At 35.4% G+C, this 24,931-nt stretch overlaps 1 protein-coding gene across 1 annotated transcript in view; it reads left to right on the forward strand.

Moving 5' to 3' along the window:
* The window catches only part of GAS2L2 (growth arrest specific 2 like 2), a 514,040-nt gene that overhangs the window by 157,396 nt on the left and 331,713 nt on the right, over positions 1-24,931 (forward strand). The window contains exon 2 of the mRNA XM_044063624.1: positions 3,276-3,514. Coding sequence (XP_043919559.1) covers positions 3,276-3,514 — 239 coding nt within the window. The remainder of the gene's footprint in view (positions 1-3,275; positions 3,515-24,931) is intronic.

Here is a 24,931-nt window from a genome sequence, read left to right on the forward strand (position 1 = left end):
ATCCCTATCCATTTTCAAGCACAGCTTGGATCTATGAATGGGAAATAGAAAATGTACCCCAGGACTGCCCCCTGTACTACTAATAGACAGATGCAGCTCCTAAATGCTTTATCCCATGCATGTGACCTCTCAGATTATCTATGGTATGATCCCAGTTATTCTCAATAGGAGTAATATATATAATTATCAACCATGGGATGGGTAAGACCAATCTATAACCAAACTGGACAGGTTATTTCAAGCACATAAAGGGAAACTGGCCAGGCTTAAAATGGCCTGCAAGGAAAGCTAGCCTAGTACTTACCTATGAGGCATTGCAATAAGTTACTAAAGCTTATTCTACAAGAACTTTAGCTGACTTCATGGCCTTTTTCAAAAATGCAATCTTTGATGCATTCTTGCTGCAGCCACTGCAGATAAAAAAATTTCAACTTGCCAAATGATACAAATAATTATTTTTTTTTCTCAGTAACAAACTAGAATGTTTTGCTCCAATGTATTTTTGGAATTTCTTTATTCCAGCAGAAAACGAGAGTGCCTCTCTTTTAGTTTGAGAAATCTTTCTCTAAGAACATAATAAGACAGCTTACCCTAGGAACATAAAGAGAATCCCTGAATGAAATACAATGGTCCTTTCATCCACTGTAGGCCTGACATGATTAATCTTTTTACCTATGTCACAGACAGAGGCATCACAGGCAAATTATATTTGTAGCTTTTAATCATAATGTACCTGCACCTTACCATCTGTATTTCATAACATTGTCTAAAAGTATTTAAACCAAATAATTTCCATTACGGAGGCCCCTGTTCGCTCAGCAGTCTAGATAATGACTATAACAATGTGCTTTGGTTAGGCATTCATTTTCCATAGAAATAATCAAAACACAGAGCATCTGTAACTCTTGGAGATAGTGTCTTCACATTCCATGCTGAAGGATATATCCCTTCCTCTCGAGAGCATTCCACAAGTATTCTGTTTGGAAATAGCCTGAATTATATTTTAACTTTCATTTATTTTAACTTCCAGTCAACAGACTTACAATATTTGCAGCACTTTATATAAGTTACTGAGCTGCTACATACATACTTTGTTTATTTCCATTTACCCACAAATTATCTAGGTTTATTACTACAGTCAAATACTTGAATACGATCCCATTATTCTGTGACAAACAGATGGTGCTGAAGTTAACACTGAATGCCTGTTCTACAAAAATGTGTCTTTGTTGATACTTAGCTTCTAGGTCAGTCTTAGAAAACAGTTACACCACCCAAAATGTTCATCAGCTCTTCCATTCTAGGCAGCAGATGTGTCTTAGTACTTGCAATCTGATTTACACTAATTTTAAAATCACTACAAATATGTATTGCATTATTCAATTTTACAAAAAGGAACTGTCAGTTATTGATTAGCTGTGCATCACTGGACTAATACCACCTACTCTGTCAACTATTTCCATCTATTTAGCAGTCTTACTTATACTGCAGATAGTAATGGCCTACTTCTCCATGATGTGGAAGGTCCACCCTGTTTTGTCAAAGTGCAAGTTTAACAGCACTCATCCCCTCATGAAACACAACAGCATGTGTTTTGAATCACTTCTTGCACTGGTTTACATTCATGTAACAAACTTCAGTTTACCCTATTTCATTTTTTTTATATCAATACAAGTTTCTGCGGTCAACTTTACCTACACAAAGCATTACATCGCATTTTACCAGAAATGAAATCAAACGTTCTGTTTGTTTTACATTGTATACAGTAGCCATCATTTTACCTTAGACAGACAAGCTTTCATCTATGTGCATTTAAGCTTCCCAGGGGTATTATATAAGTAGTGCTTAGGAAACGTTGAATGGATGGGTGTCTGCAGACATTCTGAGGACCATAACCGTAATCCTGGGAGTATAAGATTTATAAGTGTGAATGTGGGGGAATATGTATTAAGTCCTGCATTACAGTATAACAGAATATTCCATCTTACTGCAAAATACAGTCATCTTGGAGTTAGTATACATAAATAGTACGTGTATGAGTTGTCTAGTTCCCCTGTTTTAGAATGATGCAAGGGGCTTGTGTAAGAGTGAACCTTGAAAGACATTTTTTTTGTTTGACTATCAAATTACTTTTCAAAGTGTCATAGCTTGCAGTTTCACTTTCAATAGTGAGATGAATGGAAATTTCTTTTGGGTATAAATGATAATGTAGCACCTTTATTAATCTTCATGCTTACTTTTTATTACTTTTAATAAAGCCAGACACCAATTATTTTGATTTCTGATTACTTTTAGAAAATATTGCCAATAAAAAAATTACTTTCACATGTATGTGTGTGTGTGTGTGTGTGTGTGTGTGTGTGTGTGTGTGTGTATATACATATATATATATATATATATATATATATATATATATATATATATATATATATATATAGCAATTTGCTATGATAATGGCTATTTTTACTCTTCTTGTAAGTGTACTTTACTGTAAAATGCTTTTTATATGTACTGTTCAACAGTGGTGACATTTAGCCTGTTTATAATTACAGACTTCTGAAAACTGATTTTTTTTTTTTACTGATATACAAATAACAAAACGTTTTACTTTTTCAGGATTTGGCTGTATTTCTACTGTGTTTTCTTCACCAACACATATCTCATGTTTCTTCAAATGTTTTGTATGCTCCAAAGAAACACAGACTGAAGCCAGTTTATTACTGAGTACAACAGTACTGATAGAAATACTGACAAGCTTCAGTATTTGTATGCATGTCAGTGCAGCACAAACTTCTGAACTGGTCTGTTTGTGTGGTACTATGTGAAATACTTCACTGAAGTCTAGCTAAGTGACATTAGGAATCCCTCCTGGATTAGAACTTCTTTCTTACTAAAACATTGTTTAGTTGAACTTTACAGATATTATTAGACACCAAGAAAGTGTCTTAATTTTAGTGCGTTTTGTTAGTACTTACATTTTTTATAAAGTCTTAAAGTAGACATATATTACTTCTATCATGCACGTTTAAAGCAGATTTTATAAGCAGCCAAAATTCTAATCTCCTGTTCTGTAGGTCTGCCATGAAAATAAAAATTAAGACTTTATATATTTATATATATTTTATATAAAATGTTTTGATATTTAAAATGTAATGCAAAATTCTGTAGTTTGGGAAACATCTGATTTCTGAGAAGACATAACAAGTATGGAATATTTGGACAGAATTTTGCCGACTACTACGAGTGACCTTTCTTTCTTTTTCCCCGTTACCCAGATGTTCTAATGTTTGAGACAGAAGACCTTGTGCTCAGAAAGAATGAGAAGAACTTTGTTCTCTGCTTGTTGGAGGTGGCTCGAAGAGCATCCCGCTTTGGCATGTCTGCCCCAGTCTTAATTCAGATGGAGGAGGAGATTGAAGAACAGATCCGTGAAGAACTGGATCTCCCTCTAGAAGAAACTCCCATTCCCAAACCTCAGAGACAGCTGTGTGATTTCCGAAATCTTGATCAGATGGTATGGGAATAAATTTGTTTTGTTCTGAGAAGTAGGACCACACTGAAGACACGTACTTTTGTCTAACAGAAACCTTTATTTTTCCCCGCAATTCGGATGTTTTTACACACAGTACTGTTCTGTGTAGTATACAGTTGCTAATATTAAGTGCAAAGTACTCATTTTGTGAGGCAGGAGTGCAATAATTATTTCCAGGAAGGTACAGACAGGCTTTTTAGCTACTGCATTCTGGATATTGCCTGAGGAGCGTCCTATACCAACAGTGAACTGCAAACTCAACTAACAGGCCTCTTATGCTGATTTGATCAGCATAAGAATTTTTGGGTGATGGGCTTAGTCAGATTAAATGCATAAAGCCTCTTGCCACATCATGAAAAAAATATTGTGTAATTTGCTCCATCAGCACTACTTATACCACTCTTTGTCTGGTGAAAGTATTTACATGCACAGTTGATTAGGTGTGTTCATTCACTTTTTGATGAACTGTCATATATCTATATCTATCTCTCTCCCTATATATATATATATAAATAAATATATATATATATATATATATATATATATATATATATATATAGATATATATGAGCAGAATAAGACAACACTCTGTAGGAGGTAGTAACAATACTGTCAGGTTTTCCAGACTTATTTTCCTTTTGTAATCTTAATAATAATGTGATCTGACACAGGTAAATGTAGTCCTCCAGTGATATTCTTTTACAATCTAAGCAGTATCAGGTGCCCAGTTCCACCAGTAGCAGTACCTATAATGACAAAAAAGAGTTAATTCTTTATTTGTACATTATTCCTAATGGTGTTCTTTTCTTCATTTTTGAAATTATACATGCCTCTTCCACTTTCTTTGACAGTAATAGCATCTAATCCATTACTGCCAGACTTGGTGGCACTGAAGAAGTTCATGGCATAACATGAAAAGAAATAAAAGTTTTTTTTTTCTTCTACACCCTGGTCATACCTCTCAACTGTCCAGATTTTTGCCTCATATTTTTGGTCTGTTTCTCATTAATTTTATGGTTTTCTGGCAATCCATTAAAGAATGAAGTCATGAAATAATGACATACATTTGAGTTTCAGACTTCATATCCTTCAGAACATGCATGATAACAGAAACCTGTTACTCTAGCAACTTCCTAAGTTTATAACAGCACTAGTTAAAATCTGTCCCTATTTTTTGCCTTTATCCCCCTTTATTTTGATTTTGTCCAGATTTCCAGTGTTAAGAGTTTGAGAGTTTTGACTTGATGATATCAGGGGTACAGTAATCTACATTGTCATGCTTTTCATTTGGGAAAGCTTTGGCTTCTCAGTTCACTAGCACTGAAAAAAAAAAAACAGAACAGAACAAACCTGATAACTAAGACTATTCATGTTTTGTTTTTGCTTAAAAAGGTTTCTTCATCAGTGTGCATGTTAGTAAAAATAACTATTTTATATAAGGAATAATGACGGATTATCTAGATTAGATCACAATGTCAATTCATGGGGTGGTGATGACTTTTTTTGGCAGCCTGATATGGCTGTTGATCAAGTGTGTTGGTTGCAGAAAAGTAATTAAATGGTAACTTCCTAAATCATCTCCTTCTCAAACTCTATCCCTTACTCTAAAACCTGGTCCCTAAACCTAATCCAAAACGCATATCCATAGCCCTAGAACTCCATCCCTAATCCTAGTCCTAAAATTCCATATCTAACCCTAAAACTCTGCCCTTAATCGTAAAACCCCATCTATAACTCTAACCCATGCCCTAACCCTAACCCCTTTTCCCAACCCTAATCTGAAAACCCTCTGTAACCCTAAAACTCCCTGCCTAATGCTGCTGCAGTCATTTTTTAAGTGGGTGATGACAACAACAACAACAACAGTAACTCATTCCCCATTGCTGTGGTACAGCCACAGCAGGTGCCACTTTCTACTGTACATCCCAGGGTGCCATAGTCTGTACAGCCACTGGATTATGACCTGGTTCAGATCATGACCAACTAGTTATGTGTTCCAAGACACAAATGTCAAGAAATTCATCTCATGAGCTGAGAGAAGCTAAGCTCAAGAGGTGAATCCTGACTTCACTGTGGAATACCCATAACATGTAGTTATGACTGAAGAAACATATACATAATTATTTGTAGTACATGGACTTCAGATGCTCTGATGTATTACTACTTGGAGAAAAATAAGTGAAAGAAAGCAAAATGTATTACGGCTTTGAAAATCATAAGATGGTACTTGCACCTCTGAGAAGGACAGGCTTTAAAGTTGTTAGACACTTCACTCTGAGTTGATTTATATGTGTGTGTGTGAGAGAGAGAGTAAAATGTATTACAACCTTTAAACCATCGAAAAACTTTAGACTTATTTTGTGCAGGTTGATGTTAATGCTGTTCATACCTCTCAGCTGTTCAGATTTTTGCAGGATGTCCAGATTTTTTACTTACATTTTTATTCTGTTACTCATAACATTTGTAATTTTCTGGATTTTTGTGGCAAATCTGTGAGGATTGCATTCACAAATTATGACAGGCATTTGAGTTTCAGACTTCATATCCTTCAGAAAAATGAATGGTAACACAAGACCTTTTATTCTAGCTACTTTCTAAGTTTACAAGTACAGTATTAAAATGTGGCCTTATTTTGGGGGCTTTGTACCCTCATTATTTTTGGCTTTGTTCAATTTTTTTATGTCAAGAGGTTGAGAACTATGATGCTATAGTGTGACTCGAGTTTAACCATGCTGAAAGGCATTTAAAAAAAAAAAAACTTTAAGTAACTTTTTCACACCAGAAAGGTGATTAACAAAGATGTTTTCTTCCAGAATTCAGAGCTTAATTCAGATATTCTATGCACTGTAGTTCATTTAAGTGCAGCAATGTAGCCTTTCCCTATGGTGTTTTGAAAATAACACCATGAGAGATACTGGTGAATTGAATAAGTGATATATTGTACTTTTCCAACAAAAGGATTATTTGCAAAATATGCAGCACGTTTTGCAATATATTTTACAAATAAGTTGTATTATCTTGAATAGAAATATCAGTGGTACAGTGTAACACTGCAAAGGCAATGTAATCAGTCTTTTACAACTAGTGAACTTATTAAATAGAATGCAAAGTTGTAAGGAGCTACAGACAAATAAGTCACCACTTATCCGGTGTTCAACATTTCAAATCAAGGACAACTGTGCAAAATAAAGGGAAAGAAAAATACTTAACAACTATAGATGTCCAGTAAAATGTATCATGCTCCTACTAATTACCAAAGTTCTTCTGATCAAATCTTTATCTGTGTGCAGTACAAGGTCAGTACAAGTAAGAATTCAGCTCCGTAAATCAAGAGAATTTCCAGGTAGAGCCTGCCATCTGTATATCAGTAGGATATGATTAACTCTATAGAACTGAGCCATGATTTCTATGTTGCCAGATAACACCAACTTCATGCATTTTAATTACCTTTCCTGTAGGGTATTCCTTATAATGTATTCAGATCATGTAACATTACTGTATTAGCTCATAATACATTGTTATAATTTCCTGAGGAACAATCATGTTTCAGAAATACCTTTAGCACACAAAATAATATCCACTTAATATTCACTACTGCAGTAGAAAAACAGAGCAAGAAGAAAACTGAAGTTCCAAGTGTCATGAATTCATTTCATTTAATATCTGCAGGAGTCCCACCACCTACCGAAGAGTCTTCCAGATATTTGTTATGAGCATACCATTGTAATATCTTTGGATAGTACTAAGGCAGTCTCTTTCAGGCTGTGGATGCAGTAATTGTGTTGCCCTTTTAATGCTCATAACGTGCAGTTTGATATTACTTGATATAAAAGCAGCTTTTCATATCCTTCAGAACATGCATGATAACAGAAACCTGTTACTCTAGCAACTTCCTAAGTTTATAACAGCACTAGTTAAAATCTGTCCCTATTTTTACCTTTATCCCCTTTATTTTGGTTTTGTCCAGATTTCCAGTGTTAAGAGTTTGAGAGGTTTGACTTGATGATATCAGGGGTACAGTAATATACATTGTCATGCTTTTCATTTGGGAAAGCTTTGGCTTCTCAGTTCACTAGCACTGAAAAAAAAAAACAGAACAGAACAAACCTGATAACTAAGACTATTCATGTTTTGTTTTTGCTTAAAAAGGTTTCTTCATCAGTGTGCATGTTAGTAAAAATAACTATTTTATATAAGGAATAATGACGGATTATCTAGATTAGATCACAATGTCAATTCATGGGGTGGTGATGACTTTTTTTGGCAGCCTGATATGGCTGTTGATCAAGTGTGTTGGTTGCAGAAAAGTAATTAAATGGTAACTTCCCTAAATCATCTCCTTCTCAAACTCTATCCCTTACTCTAAAACCTGGTCCCTAAACCTAATCCAAAACGCATATCCATAGCCCTAGAACTCCATCCCTAATCCTAGTCCTAAAATTCCATATCTAACCCTAAAACTCTGCCCTTAATCGTAAAACCCCATCTATAACTCTAACCCATGCCCCTAACCCTAACCCCTTTTCCCAACCCTAATCTGAAAACCCTCTGTAACCCTAAAACTCCCTGCCTAATGCTGCTGCAGTCATTTTTTAAGTGGGTGATGACAACAACAACAACAACAGTAACTCATTCCCCATTGCTGTGGTACAGCCACAGCAGGTGCCACTTTCTACTGTACATCCCAGGGTGCCATAGTCTGTACAGCCACTGGATTATGACCTGGTTCAGATCATGACCAACTAGTTATGTGTTCCAAGACACAAATGTCAAGAAATTCATCTCATGAGCTGAGAGAAGCTAAGCTCAAGAGGTGAATCCTGACTTCACTGTGGAATACCCATAACATGTAGTTATGACTGAAGAAACATATACATAATTATTTGTAGTACATGGACTTCAGGTGCTCTGATGTATTACTACTTGGAGAAAAATAAGTGAAAGAAAGCAAAATGTATTACGGCTTTGAAAATCATAAGATGGTACTTGCACCTCTGAGAAGGACAGGCTTTAAAGTTGTTAGACACTTCACTCTGAGTTGATTTATATGTGTGTGTGTGAGAGAGAGAGTAAAATGTATTACAACCTTTAAACCATCGAAAAAACTTTAGACTTATTTTGTGCAGGTTGATGTTAATGCTGTTCATACCTCTCAGCTGTTCAGATTTTTGCAGGATGTCCAGATTTTTTACTTACATTTTTATTCTGTTACTCATAACATTTGTAATTTTCTGGATTTTTGTGGCAAATCTGTGAGGATTGCATTCACAAATTATGACAGGCATTTGAGTTTCAGACTTCATATCCTTCAGAAAAATGAATGGTAACACAAGACCTTTTATTCTAGCTACTTTCTAAGTTTACAAGTACAGTATTAAAATGTGGCCTTATTTTGGGGGCTTTGTACCCTCATTATTTTTGGCTTTGTTCAATTTTTTTATGTCAAGAGGTTGAGAACTATGATGCTATAGTGTGACTCGAGTTTAACCATGCTGAAAGGCATTTAAAAAAAAAAAAACTTTAAGTAACTTTTTCACACCAGAAAGGTGATTAACAAAGATGTTTTCTTCCAGAATTCAGAGCTTAATTCAGATATTCTATGCACTGTAGTTCATTTAAGTGCAGCAATGTAGCCTTTCCCTATGGTGTTTTGAAAATAACACCATGAGAGATACTGGTGAATTGAATAAGTGATATATTGTACTTTTCCAACAAAAGGATTATTTGCAAAATATGCAGCACGTTTTGCAATATATTTTACAAATAAGTTGTATTATCTTGAATAGAAATATCAGTGGTACAGTGTAACACTGCAAAGGCAATGTAATCAGTCTTTTACAACTAGTGAACTTATTAAATAGAATGCAAAGTTGTAAGGAGCTACAGACAAATAAGTCACCACTTATCCGGTGTTCAACATTTCAAATCAAGGACAACTGTGCAAAATAAAGGGGAAAGAAAAAATACTTAACAACTATAGATGTCCAGTAAAATGTATCATGCTCCTACTAATTACCAAAGTTCTTCTGATCAAATCTTTATCTGTGTGCAGTACAAGGTCAGTACAAGTAAGAATTCAGCTCCGTAAATCAAGAGAATTTCCAGGTAGAGCCTGCCATCTGTATATCAGTAGGATATGATTAACTCTATAGAACTGAGCCATGATTTCTATGTTGCCAGATAACACCAACTTCATGCATTTTAATTACCTTTCCTGTAGGGTATTCCTTATAATGTATTCAGATCATGTAACATTACTGTATTAGCTCATAATACATTGTTATAATTTCCTGAGGAACAATCATGTTTCAGAAATACCTTTAGCACACAAAATAATATCCACTTAATATTCACTACTGCAGTAGAAAAACAGAGCAAGAAGAAAACTGAAGTTCCAAGTGTCATGAATTCATTTCATTTAATATCTGCAGGAGTCCCACCACCTACGAAGAGTCTTCCAGATATTTGTTATGAGCATACCATTGTAATATCTTTGGATAGTACTAAGGCAGTCTCTTTCAGGCTGTGGATGCAGTAATTGTGTTGCCCTTTTAATGCTCATAACGTGCAGTTTGATATTACTTGATATAAAAGCAGCTTTTCATATCCTTCAGAACATGCATGATAACAGAAACCTGTTACTCTAGCAACTTCCTAAGTTTATAACAGCACTAGTTAAAATCTGTGCCTATTTTTACCTTTATCCCCTTTATTTTGGTTTTGTCCAGATTTCCAGTGTTAAGAGTTTGAGAGGTTTGACTTGATGATATCAGGGTACAGTAATATACATTGTCATGCTTTTCATTTGGGAAAGCTTTGGCTTCTCAGTTCACTAGCACTGAAAAAAAAACAGAACAGAACAAACCTGATAACTAAGACTATTCATGTTTTGTTTTGCTTAAAAGGTTTCTTCATCAGTGTGCATGTTAGTAAAAATAACTATTTTATATAAGGAATAATGATGGATTATCTAGATTAGATCACAATGTCAATTCATGGGGTGGTGATGACTTTTTTTGGCAGCCTGATATGGCTGTTGATCAAGTGTGTTGGTTGCAGAAAAGTAATTAAATGGTAACTTCCCTAAATCATCTCCTTCTCAAACTCTATCCCTTACTCTAAAACCTGGTCCCTAAACCTAATCCAAAACGCATATCCATAGCCCTAGAACTCCATCCCTAATCCTAGTCCTAAAATTCCATATCTAACCCTAAAACTCTGCCCTTAATCGTAAAACCCCATCTATAACTCTAACCCATGCCCTAACCCTAACCCCTTTTCCCAACCCTAATCTGAAAACCCTCTGTAACCCTAAAACTCCCTGCCTAATGCTGCTGCAGTCATTTTTTAAGTGGGTGATGACAACAACAACAACAACAGTAACTCATTCCCCATTGCTGTGGTACAGCCACAGCAGGTGCCACTTTCTACTGTACATCCCAGGGTGCCATAGTCTGTACAGCCACTGGATTATGACCTGGTTCAGATCATGACCAACTAGTTATGTGTTCCAAGACACAAATGTCAAGAAATTCATCTCATGAGCTGAGAGAAGCTAAGCTCAAGAGGTGAATCCTGACTTCACTGTGGAATACCCATAACATGTAGTTATGACTGAAGAAACATATACATAATTATTTGTAGTACATGGACTTCAGGTGCTCTGATGTATTACTACTTGGAGAAAAATAAGTGAAAGAAAGCAAAATGTATTACGGCTTTGAAAATCATAAGATGGTACTTGCACCTCTGAGAAGGACAGGCTTTAAAGTTGTTAGACACTTCACTCTGAGTTGATTTATATGTGTGTGTGTGAGAGAGAGAGTAAAATGTATTACAACCTTTAAACCATCGAAAAACTTTAGACTTATTTTGTGCAGGTTGATGTTAATGCTGTTCATACCTCTCAGCTGTTCAGATTTTGCAGGATGTCCAGATTTTTACTTACATTTTTATTCTGTTACTCATAACATTTGTAATTTTCTGGATTTTTGTGGCAAATCTGTGAGGATTGCATTCACAAATTATGACAGGCATTTGAGTTTCAGACTTCATATCCTTCAGAAAAATGAATGGTAACACAAGACCTTTTATTCTAGCTACTTTCTAAGTTTACAAGTACAGTATTAAAATGTGGCCTTATTTTGGGGCTTTGTACCCTCATTATTTTTGGCTTTGTTCAATTTTTTTATGTCAAGAGGTTGAGAACTATGATGCTATAGTGTGACTCGAGTTTAACCATGCTGAAAGGCATTTAAAAAAAAAACTTTAAGTAACTTTTTCACACCAGAAAGGTGATTAACAAAGATGTTTTCTTCCAGAATTCAGAGCTTAATTCAGATATTCTATGCACTGTAGTTCATTTAAGTGCAGCAATGTAGCCTTTCCCTATGGTGTTTTGAAAATAACACCATGAGAGATACTGGTGAATTGAATAAGTGATATATTGTACTTTTCCAACAAAAGGATTATTTGCAAAATATGCAGCACGTTTTGCAATATATTTTACAAATAAGTTGTATTATCTTGAATAGAAATATCAGTGGTACAGTGTAACACTGCAAAGGCAATGTAATCAGTCTTTTACAACTAGTGAACTTATTAAATAGAATGCAAAGTTGTAAGGAGCTACAGACAAATAAGTCACCACTTATCCGGTGTTCAACATTTCAAATCAAGGACAACTGTGCAAAATAAAGGGGAAAGAAAAATACTTAACAACTATAGATGTCCAGTAAAATGTATCATGCTCCTACTAATTACCAAAGTTCTTCTGATCAAATCTTTATCTGTGTGCAGTACAAGGTCAGTACAAGTAAGAATTCAGCTCCGTAAATCAAGAGAATTTCCAGGTAGAGCCTGCCATCTGTATATCAGTAGGATATGATTAACTCTATAGAACTGAGCCATGATTTCTATGTTGCCAGATAACACCAACTTCATGCATTTTAATTACCTTTCCTGTAGGGTATTCCTTATAATGTATTCAGATCATGTAACATTACTGTATTAGCTCATAATACATTGTTATAATTTCCTGAGGAACAATCATGTTTCAGAAATACCTTTAGCACACAAAATAATATCCACTTAATATTCACTACTGCAGTAGAAAAACAGAGCAAGAAGAAAACTGAAGTTCCAAGTGTCATGAATTCATTTCATTTAATATCTGCAGGGAGTCCCACCACCTACCGAAGAGTCTTCCGTATATTTGTTATGAGCATACCATTGTAATATCTTTGGATAGTACTAAGGCAGTCTCTTTCAGGCTGTGGATGCAGTAATTGTGTTGCCCTTTTAATGCTCATAACGTGCAGTTTGATATTACTTGATATAAAAGCAGCTTTTCATATCCTTCAGAACATGCATGATAACAGAAACCTGTTACTCTAGCAACTTCCTAAGTTTATAACAGCACTAGTTAAAATCTGTCCCTATTTTTTACCTTTATCCCCCTTTATTTTGGTTTTGTCCAGATTTCCAGTGTTAAGAGTTTGAGAGGTTTGACTTGATGATATCAGGGGTACAGTAATATACATTGTCATGCTTTTCATTTGGGAAAGCTTTGGCTTCTCAGTTCACTAGCACTGAAAAAAACAGAACAGAACAAACCTGATAACTAAGACTATTCATGTTTTGTTTTTGCTTAAAAGGTTTCTTCATCAGTGTGCATGTTAGTAAAATAACTATTTTATATAAGGAATAATGACGGATTATCTAGATTAGATCACAATGTCAATTCATGGGGTGGTGATGACTTTTTTTGGCAGCCTGATATGGCTGTTGATCAAGTGTGTTGGTTGCAGAAAAGTAATTAAATGGTAACTTCCCTAAATCATCTCCTTCTCAAACTCTATCCCTTACTCTAAAACCTGGTCCCTAAACCTAATCCAAAAGCATATCCATAGCCCTAGAACTCCATCCCTAATCCTAGTCCTAAAATTCCATATCTAACCCTAAAACTCTGCCCTTAATCGTAAAACCCCATCTATAACTCTAACCCATGCCCCTAACCCTAACCCCTTTTCCCAACCCTAATCTGAAAACCCTCTGTAACCCTAAAACTCCCTGCCTAATGCTGCTGCAGTCATTTTTTAAGTGGGTGATGACAACAACAACAACAACAGTAACTCATTCCCCATTGCTGTGGTACAGCCACAGCAGGTGCCACTTTCTACTGTACATCCCAGGGTGCCATAGTCTGTACAGCCACTGGATTATGACCTGGTTCAGATCATGACCAACTAGTTATGTGTTCCAAGACACAAATGTCAAGAAATTCATCTCATGAGCTGAGAGAAGCTAAGCTCAAGAGGTGAATCCTGACTTCACTGTGGAATACCCATAACATGTAGTTATGACTGAAGAAACATATACATAATTATTTGTAGTACATGGACTTCAGGTGCTCTGATGTATTACTACTTGGAGAAAAATAAGTGAAAGAAAGCAAAATGTATTACGGCTTTGAAAATCATAAGATGGTACTTGCACCTCTGAGAAGGACAGGCTTTAAAGTTGTTAGACACTTCACTCTGAGTTGATTTATATGTGTGTGTGTGAGAGAGAGAGTAAAATGTATTACAACCTTTAAACCATCGAAAAAACTTTAGACTTATTTTGTGCAGGTTGATGTTAATGCTGTTCATACCTCTCAGCTGTTCAGATTTTTGCAGGATGTCCAGATTTTTTACTTACATTTTTATTCTGTTACTCATAACATTTGTAATTTTCTGGATTTTTGTGGCAAATCTGTGAGGATTGCATTCACAAATTATGACAGGCATTTGAGTTTCAGACTTCATATCCTTCAGAAAAATGAATGGTAACACAAGACCTTTTATTCTAGCTACTTTCTAAGTTTACAAGTACAGTATTAAAATGTGGCCTTATTTTGGGGGCTTTGTACCCTCATTATTTTTGGCTTTGTTCAATTTTTTTATGTCAAGAGGTTGAGAACTATGATGCTATAGTGTGACTCGAGTTTAACCATGCTGAAAGGCATTTAAAAAAAAAAAAACTTTAAGTAACTTTTCACACCAGAAAGGTGATTAACAAAGATGTTTTCTTCCAGAATTCAGAGCTTAATTCAGATATTCTATGCACTGTAGTTCATTTAAGTGCAGCAATGTAGCCTTTCCCTATGGTGTTTTGAAAATAACACCATGAGAGATACTGGTGAATTGAATAAGTGATATATTGTACTTTTCCAACAAAGGATTATTTGCAAAATATGCAGCACGTTTTGCAATATATTTTACAAATAAGTTGTATTATCTTGAATAGAAATATCAGTGGTACAGTGTAACACTGCAAAGGCAATGTAATCAGTCTTTTACAACTAGTGAACTTATTAAATAGAATGCAAAGTTGTAAGGAGCTACAGACAAATAAGTCACCACTTATCCGGTGTTCAACATTTCAAATCAAGGACAACTGTGCAAAATAAAGGGAAAGAAAAATACTTAACAACTATAGATGTCCAGTAAAATGTATCATGCTCCTACTAATTACCAAAGTTCTTCTGATCAAATCTTTATCTGTGTGCAGTACAAGGTCAGTACAAGTAAGAATTCAGCTCCGTAAATCAAGAGAATTTCCAGGTAGAGCCTGCCATCTGTATATCAGTAGGATATGATTAACTCTATAGAACTGAGCCATGATTTCTATGTTGCCAGATAACACCAACTTCATGCATTTTAATTACCTTTCCTGTAGGGTATTCCTTATAATGTATTCAGATCATGTAACATTACTGTATTAGCTCATAATACATTGTTATAATTTCCTGAGGAACAATCATGTTTCAGAAATACCTTTAGCACACAAAATAATATCCACTTAATATTCACTACTGCAGTAGAAAAACAGAGCAAGAAGAAAACTGAAGTTCCAAGTGTCATGAATTCATTTCATTTAATATCTGCAGGGAGTCCCACCACCTACCGAAGAGTCTTCCGTATATTTGTTATGAGCATACCATTGTAATATCTTTGGATAGTACTAAGGCAGTCTCTTTCAGGCTGTGGATGCAGTAATTGTGTTGCCCTTTTAATGCTCATAACGTGCAGTTTGATATTACTTGATATAAAAGCAGCTTTTCATATCCTTCAGAACATGCATGATAACAGAAACCTGTTACTCTAGCAACTTCCTAAGTTTATAACAGCACTAGTTAAAATCTGTCCCTATTTTTTACCTTTATCCCCCTTTATTTTGGTTTTGTCCAGATTTCCAGTGTTAAGAGTTTGAGAGGTTTGACTTGATGATATCAGGGGTACAGTAATATACATTGTCATGCTTTTCATTTGGGAAAGCTTTGGCTTCTCAGTTCACTAGCACTGAAAAAAAAAAACAGAACAGAACAAACCTGATAACTAAGACTATTCATGTTTTGTTTTTGCTTAAAAAGGTTTCTTCATCAGTGTGCATGTTAGTAAAAATAACTATTTTATATAAGGAATAATGACGGATTATCTAGATTAGATCACAATGTCAATTCATGGGGTGGTGATGACTTTTTTTGGCAGCCTGATATGGCTGTTGATCAAGTGTGTTGGTTGCAGAAAAGTAATTAAATGGTAACTTCCTAAATCATCTCCTTCTCAAACTCTATCCCTTACTCTAAAACCTGGTCCCTAAACCTAATCCAAAACGCATATCCATAGCCCTAGAACTCCATCCCTAATCCTAGTCCTAAAATTCCATATCTAACCCTAAAACTCTGCCCTTAATCGTAAAACCCCATCTATAACTCTAACCCATGCCCCTAACCTAACCCCTTTTCCCAACCCTAATCTGAAAACCCTCTGTAACCCTAAAACTCCTGCCTAATGCTGCTGCAGTCATTTTTAAGTGGGTGATGACAACAACAACAACAACAGTAACTCATTCCCCATTGCTGTGGTACAGCCACAGCAGGTGCCACTTTCTACTGTACATCCCAGGGTGCCATAGTCTGTACAGCCACTGGATTATGACCTGGTTCAGATCATGACCAACTAGTTATGTGTTCCAAGACACAAATGTCAAGAAATTCATCTCATGAGCTGAGAGAAGCTAAGCTCAAGAGGTGAATCCTGACTTCACTGTGGAATACCCATAACATGTAGTTATGACTGAAGAAACATATACATAATTATTTGTAGTACATGGACTTCAGGTGCTCTGATGTATTACTACTTGGAGAAAAATAAGTGAAAGAAAGCAAAATGTATTACGGCTTTGAAAATCATAAGATGGTACTTGCACCTCTGAGAAGGACAGGCTTTAAAGTTGTTAGACACTTCACTCTGAGTTGATTTATATGTGTGTGTGTGAGAGAGAGAGAGTAAAATGTATTACAACCTTTAAACCATCGAAAAAACTTTAGACTTATTTTGTGCAGGTTGATGTTAATGCTGTTCATACCTCTCAGCTGTTCAGATTTTTGCAGGATGTCCAGATTTTTTACTTACATTTTTATTCTGTTACTCATAACATTTGTAATTTTCTGGATTTTTGTGGCAAATCTGTGAGGATTGCATTCACAAATTATGACAGGCATTTGAGTTTCAGACTTCATATCCTTCAGAAAAATGAATGGTAACACAAGACCTTTTATTCTAGCTACTTTCTAAGTTTACAAGTACAGTATTAAAATGTGGCCTTATTTTGGGGGCTTTGTACCCTCATTATTTTGGCTTTGTTCAATTTTTTTATGTCAAGAGGTTGAGAACTATGATGCTATAGTGTGACTCGAGTTTAACCATGCTGAAAGGCATTTAAAAAAAAAAAAACTTTAAGTAACTTTTTCACACCAGAAAGGTGATTAACAAAGATGTTTTCTTCCAGAATTCAGAGCTTAATTCAGATATTCTATGCACTGTAGTTCATTTAAGTGCAGCAATGTAGCCTTTCCCTATGGTGTTTTGAAAATAACACCATGAGAGATACTGGTGAATTGAATAAGTGATATATTGTACTTTTCCAACAAAAGGATTATTTGCAAAATATGCAGCACGTTTTGCAATATATTTTACAAATAAGTTGTATTATCTTGAATAGAAATATCAGTGGTACAGTGTAACACTGCAAAGGCAATGTAATCAGTCTTTTACAACTAGTGAACTTATTAAATAGAATGCAAAGTTGTAAGGAGCTACAGACAAATAAGTCACCACTTATCCGGTGTTCAACATTTCAAATCAAGGACAACTGTGCAAAATAAAGGGAAAGAAAAATACTTAACAACTATAGATGTCCAGTAAAATGTATCATGCTCCTACTAATTACCAAAGTTCTTCTGATCAAATCTTTATCTGTGTGCAGTACAAGGTCAGTACAAGTAAGAATTCAGCTCCGTAAATCAAGAGAATTTCCAGGTAGAGCCTGCCATCTGTATATCAGTAGGATATGATTAACTCTATAGAACTGAGCCATGATTTCTATGTTGCCAGATAACACCAACTTCATGCATTTTAATTACCTTTCCTGTAGGGTATTCCTTATAATGTATTCAGATCATGTAACATTACTGTATTAGCTCATAATACATTGTTATAATTTCCTGAGGAACAATCATGTTTCAGAAATACCTTTAGCACACAAAATAATATCCACTTAATATTCACTACTGCAGTAGAAAAACAGAGCAAGAAGAAAACTGAAGTTCCAAGTGTCATGAATTCATTTCATTTAATATCTGCAGGAGTCCCACCACCTACCGAAGAGTCTTCCGTATATTTGTTATGAGCATACCATTGTAATATCTTTGGATAGTACTAAGGCAGTCTCTTTCAGGCTGTGGATGCAGTAATTGTGTTGCCCTTTTAATGCTCATAACGTGCAGTTTGATATTACTTGATATAAAAGCAGCTTTTCATATCCTTCAGAACATGCATGATAACAGAAACCTGTTACTCTAGCAACTTCCTAAGTTTATAACAGCACTAGTTAAAATCTGTCCCTATTTTTTACCTTTATCCCCCTTTATTTTGGTTTTGTCCAGATTTCCAGTGTTAAGAGTTTGAGAGGTTTGACTTGATGATATCAGGGGTACAGTAATATACATTGTCATGCTTTTCATTTGGGAAAGCTTTGGCTTCTCAGTTCACTAGCACTGAAAAAAAAAACAGAACAGAACAAACCTGATAACTAAGACTATTCATGTTTTGTTTTTGCTTAAAAAGGTTTCTTCATCAGTGTGCATGTTAGTAAAAATAACTATTTTATATAAGGAATAATGACGGATTATCTAGATTAGATCACAATGTCAATTCATGGGGTGGTGATGACTTTTTTTGGCAGCCTGATATGGCTGTTGATCAAGTGTGTTGGTTGCAGAAAAGTAATTAAATGGTAACTTCCCTAAATCATCTCCTTCTCAAACTCTATCCCTTACTCTAAAACCTGGTCCCTAAACCTAATCCAAAACGCATATCCATAGCCCTAGAACTCCATCCCTAATCCTAGTCCTAAAATTCCATATCTAACCCTAAAACTCTGCCCTTAATCGTAAAACCCCATCTATAACTCTAACCCATGCCCCTAACCCTAACCCCTTTTCCCAACCCTAATCTGAAAACCCTCTGTAACCCTAAAACTCCTGCCTAATGCTGCTGCAGTCATTTTTAAGTGGGTGATGACAACAACAACAACAACAGTAACTCATTCCCCATTGCTGTGGTACAGCCACAGCAGGTGCCACTTTCTACTGTACATCCCAGGGTGCCATAGTCTGTACAGCCACTGGATTATGACCTGGTTCAGATCATGACCAACTAGTTATGTGTTCCAAGACACAAATGTCAAGAAATTCATCTCATGAGCTGAGAGAAGCTAAGCTCAAGAGGTGAATCCTGACTTCACTGTGGAATACCCATAACATGTAGTTATGACTGAAGAAACATATACATAATTATTTGTAGTACATGGACTTCAGGTGCTCTGATGTATTACTACTTGGAGAAAAATAAGTGAAAGAAAGCAAAATGTATTACGGCTTTGAAAATCATAAGATGGTACTTGCACCTCTGAGAAGGACAGGCTTTAAAGTTGTTAGACACTTCACTCTGAGTTGATTTATATGTGTGTGTGTGAGAGAGAGAGAGTAAAATGTATTACAACCTTTAAACCATCGAAAAACTTTAGACTTATTTTGTGCAGGTTGATGTTAATGCTGTTCATACCTCTCAGCTGTTCAGATTTTTGCAGGATGTCCAGATTTTTTACTTACATTTTTATTCTGTTACTCATAACATTTGTAATTTTCTGGATTTTTGTGGCAAATCTGTGAGGATTGCATTCAAATTATGACAGGCATTTGAGTTTCAGACTTCATATCCTTCAGAAAAATGAATGGTAACACAAGACCTTTTATTCTAGCTACTTTCTAAGTTTACAAGTACAGTATTAAAATGTGGCCTTATTTTGGGGGCTTTGTACCCTCATTATTTTTGGCTTTGTTCAATTTTTTTATGTCAAGAGGTTGAGAACTATGATGCTATAGTGTGACTCGAGTTTAACCATGCTGAAAGGCATTTAAAAAAAAAAAAACTTTAAGTAACTTTTTCACACCAGAAAGGTGATTAACAAAGATGTTTTCTTCCAGAATTCAGAGCTTAATTCAGATATTCTATGCACTGTAGTTCATTTAAGTGCAGCAATGTAGCCTTTCCCTATGGTGTTTTGAAAATAACACCATGAGAGATACTGGTGAATTGAATAAGTGATATATTGTACTTTTCCAACAAAGGATTATTTGCAAAATATGCAGCGTTTGCAATATATTTTACAAATAAGTTGTATTATCTTGAATAGAAATATCAGTGGTACAGTGTAACACTGCAAAGGCAATGTAATCAGTCTTTTACAACTAGTGAACTTATTAAATAGAATGCAAAGTTGTAAGGAGCTACAGACAAATAAGTCACCACTTATCCGGTGTTCAACATTTCAAATCAAGGACAACTGTGCAAAATAAAGGGGAAAGAAAAATACTTAACAACTATAGATGTCCAGTAAAATGTATCATGCTCCTACTAATTACCAAAGTTCTTCTGATCAAATCTTTATCTGTGTGCAGTACAAGGTCAGTACAAGTAAGAATTCAGCTCCGTAAATCAAGAGAATTTCCAGGTAGAGCCTGCCATCTGTATATCAGTAGGATATGATTAACTCTATAGAACTGAGCCATGATTTCTATGTTGCCAGATAACACCAACTTCATGCATTTTAATTACCTTTCCTGTAGGGTATTCCTTATAATGTATTCAGATCATGTAACATTACTGTATTAGCTCATAATACATTGTTATAATTTCCTGAGGAACAATCATGTTTCAGAAATACCTTTAGCACACAAAATAATATCCACTTAATATTCACTACTGCAGTAGAAAAACAGAGCAAGAAGAAAACTGAAGTTCCAAGTGTCATGAATTCATTTCATTTAATATCTGCAGGGAGTCCCACCACCTACCGAAGAGTCTTCCGTATATTTGTTATGAGCATACCATTGTAATATCTTTGGATAGTACTAAGGCAGTCTCTTTCAGGCTGTGGATGCAGTAATTGTGTTGCCCTTTAATGCTCATAACGTGCAGTTTGATATTACTTGATATAAAAGCAGCTTTTCATATCCTTCAGAACATGCATGATAACAGAAACCTGTTACTCTAGCAACTTCCTAAGTTTATAACAGCACTAGTTAAAATCTGTCCCTATTTTTACCTTTATCCCCTTTATTTTGGTTTTGTCCAGATTTCCAGTGTTAAGAGTTTGAGAGGTTTGACTTGATGATATCAGGGTACAGTAATATACATTGTCATGCTTTTCATTTGGGAAAGCTTTGGCTTCTCAGTTCACTAGCACTGAAAAAAAACAGAACAGAACAAACCTGATAACTAAGACTATTCATGTTTTGTTTTTGCTTAAAAGGTTTCTTCATCAGTGTGCATGTTAGTAAAATAACTATTTTATATAAGGAATAATGACGGATTATCTAGATTAGATCACAATGTCAATTCATGGGGTGGTGATGACTTTTTTTGGCAGCCTGATATGGCTGTTGATCAAGTGTGTTGGTTGCAGAAAAGTAATTAAATGGTAACTTCCCTAAATCATCTCCTTCTCAAACTCTATCCCTTACTCTAAAACCTGGTCCCTAAACCTAATCCAAAACGCATATCCATAGCCCTAGAACTCCATCCCTAATCCTAGTCCTAAAATTCCATATCTAACCCTAAAACTCTGCCCTTAATCGTAAAACCCCATCTATAACTCTAACCCATGCCCCTAACCCTAACCCCTTTTCCCAACCCTAATCTGAAAACCCTCTGTAACCCTAAAACTCCCTGCCTAATGCTGCTGCAGTCAATTTTAAGTGGGTGATGACAACAACAACAACAACAGTAACTCATTCCCCATTGCTGTGGTACAGCCACAGCAGGTGCCACTTTCTACTGTACATCCCAGGGTGCCATAGTCTGTACAGCCACTGGATTATGACCTGGTTCAGATCATGACCAACTAGTTATGTGTTCCAAGACACAAATGTCAAGAAATTCATCTCATGAGCTGAGAGAAGCTAAGCTCAAGAGGTGAATCCTGACTTCACTGTGGAATACCCATAACATGTAGTTATGACTGAAGAAACATATACATAATTATTTGTAGTACATGGACTTCAGGTGCTCTGATGTATTACTACTTGGAGAAAAATAAGTGAAAGAAAGCAAAATGTATTACGGCTTTGAAAATCATAAGATGGTACTTGCACCTCTGAGAAGGACAGGCTTTAAAGTTGTTAGACACTTCACTCTGAGTTGATTTATATGTGTGTGTGTGAGAGAGAGAGTAAAATGTATTACAACCTTTAAACCATCGAAAAACTTTAGACTTATTTTGTGCAGGTTGATGTTAATGCTGTTCATACCTCTCAGCTGTTCAGATTTTTGCAGGATGTCCAGATTTTTACTTACATTTTTATTCTGTTACTCATAACATTTGTAATTTTCTGGATTTTGTGTGGCAAATCTGTGAGGATTGCATTCACAAATTATGACAGGCATTTGAGTTTCAGACTTCATATCCTTCAGAAAATGAATGGTAACACAAGACCTTTTATTCTAGCTACTTTCTAAGTTTACAAGTACAGTATTAAAATGTGGCCTTATTTTGGGGGCTTTGTACCCTCATTATTTTTGGCTTTGTTCAATTTTTTTATGTCAAGAGGTTGAGAACTATGATGCTATAGTGTGACTCGAGTTTAACCATGCTGAAAGGCATTTAAAAAAAAAAAACTTTAAGTAACTTTTTCACACCAGAAAGGTGATTAACAAAGATGTTTTCTTCCAGAATTCAGAGCTTAATTCAGATATTCTATGCACTGTAGTTCATTTAAGTGCAGCAATGTAGCCTTTCCTATGGTGTTTTGAAAATAACACCATGAGAGATACTGGTGAATTGAATAAGTGATATATTGTACTTTTCCAACAAAAGGATTATTTGCAAAATATGCAGCACGTTTTGCAATATATTTTACAAATAAGTTGTATTATCTTGAATAGAAATATCAGTGGTACAGTGTAACACTGCAAAGGCAATGTAATCAGTCTTTTACAACTAGTGAACTTATTAAATAGAATGCAAAGTTGTAAGGAGCTACAGACAAATAAGTCACCACTTATCCGGTGTTCAACATTTCAAATCAAGGACAACTGTGCAAAATAAAGGGGAAAGAAAAAATACTTAACAACTATAGATGTCCAGTAAAATGTATCATGCTCCTACTAATTACCAAAGTTCTTCTGATCAAATCTTTATCTGTGTGCAGTACAAGGTCAGTACAAGTAAGAATTCAGCTCCGTAAATCAAGAGAATTTCCAGGTAGAGCCTGCCATCTGTATATCAGTAGGATATGATTAACTCTATAGAACTGAGCCATGATTTCTATGTTGCCAGATAACACCAACTTCATGCATTTTAATTACCTTTCCTGTAGGGTATTCCTTATAATGTATTCAGATCATGTAACATTACTGTATTAGCTCATAATACATTGTTATAATTTCCTGAGGAACAATCATGTTTCAGAAATACCTTTAGCACACAAAATAATATCCACTTAATATTCACTACTGCAGTAGAAAAACAGAGCAAGAAGAAAACTGAAGTTCCAAGTGTCATGAATTCATTTCATTTAATATCTGCAGGGAGTCCCACCACCTACCGAAGAGTCTTCCGTATATTTGTTATGAGCATACCATTGTAATATCTTTGGATAGTACTAAGGCAGTCTCTTTCAGGCTGTGGATGCAGTAATTGTGTTGCCCTTTTAATGCTCATAACGTGCAGTTTGATATTACTTGATATAAAAGCAGCTTTTCATATCCTTCAGAACATGCATGATAACAGAAACCTGTTACTCTAGCAACTTCCTAAGTTTATAACAGCACTAGTTAAAATCTGTCCCTATTTTTTACCTTTATCCCCCTTTATTTTGGTTTTGTCCAGATTTCCAGTGTTAAGAGTTTGAGAGGTTTGACTTGATGATATCAGGGTACAGTAATATACATTGTCATGCTTTTCATTTGGGAAAGCTTTGGCTTCTCAGTTCACTAGCACTGAAAAAAAAAAACAGAACAGAACAAACCTGATAACTAAGACTATTCATGTTTTGTTTTTGCTTAAAAAGGTTTCTTCATCAGTGTGCATGTTAGTAAAAATAACTATTTTATATAAGGAATAATGACGGATTATCTAGATTAGATCACAATGTCAATTCATGGGGTGGTGATGACTTTTTTTGGCAGCCTGATATGGCTGTTGATCAAGTGTGTTGGTTGCAGAAAAGTAATTAAATGGTAACTTCCCTAAATCATCTCCTTCTCAAACTCTATCCCTTACTCTAAAACCTGGTCCCTAAACCTAATCCAAAACGCATATCCATAGCCCTAGAACTCCATCCCTAATCCTAGTCCTAAAATTCCATATCTAACCCTAAAACTCTGCCCTTAATCGTAAAACCCCATCTATAACTCTAACCCATGCCCCTAACCCTAACCCCTTTTCCCAACCCTAATCTGAAAACCCTCTGTAACCCTAAAACTCCCTGCCTAATGCTGCTGCAGTCATTTTTTAAGTGGGTGATGACAACAACAACAACAACAGTAACTCATTCCCCATTGCTGTGGTACAGCCACAGCAGGTGCCACTTTCTACTGTACATCCCAGGGTGCCATAGTCTGTACAGCCACTGGATTATGACCTGGTTCAGATCATGACCAACTAGTTATGTGTTCCAAGACACAAATGTCAAGAAATTCATCTCATGAGCTGAGAGAAGCTAAGCTCAAGAGGTGAATCCTGACTTCACTGTGGAATACCCATAACATGTAGTTATGACTGAAGAAA

Source organism: Protopterus annectens, chromosome 2.part1 (assembly GCF_019279795.1).
Source record: "Protopterus annectens isolate FY-2018-M chromosome 2.part1, PAN1.0, whole genome shotgun sequence".
NCBI classification, from domain to species: domain Eukaryota; kingdom Metazoa; phylum Chordata; order Ceratodontiformes; family Protopteridae; genus Protopterus; species Protopterus annectens.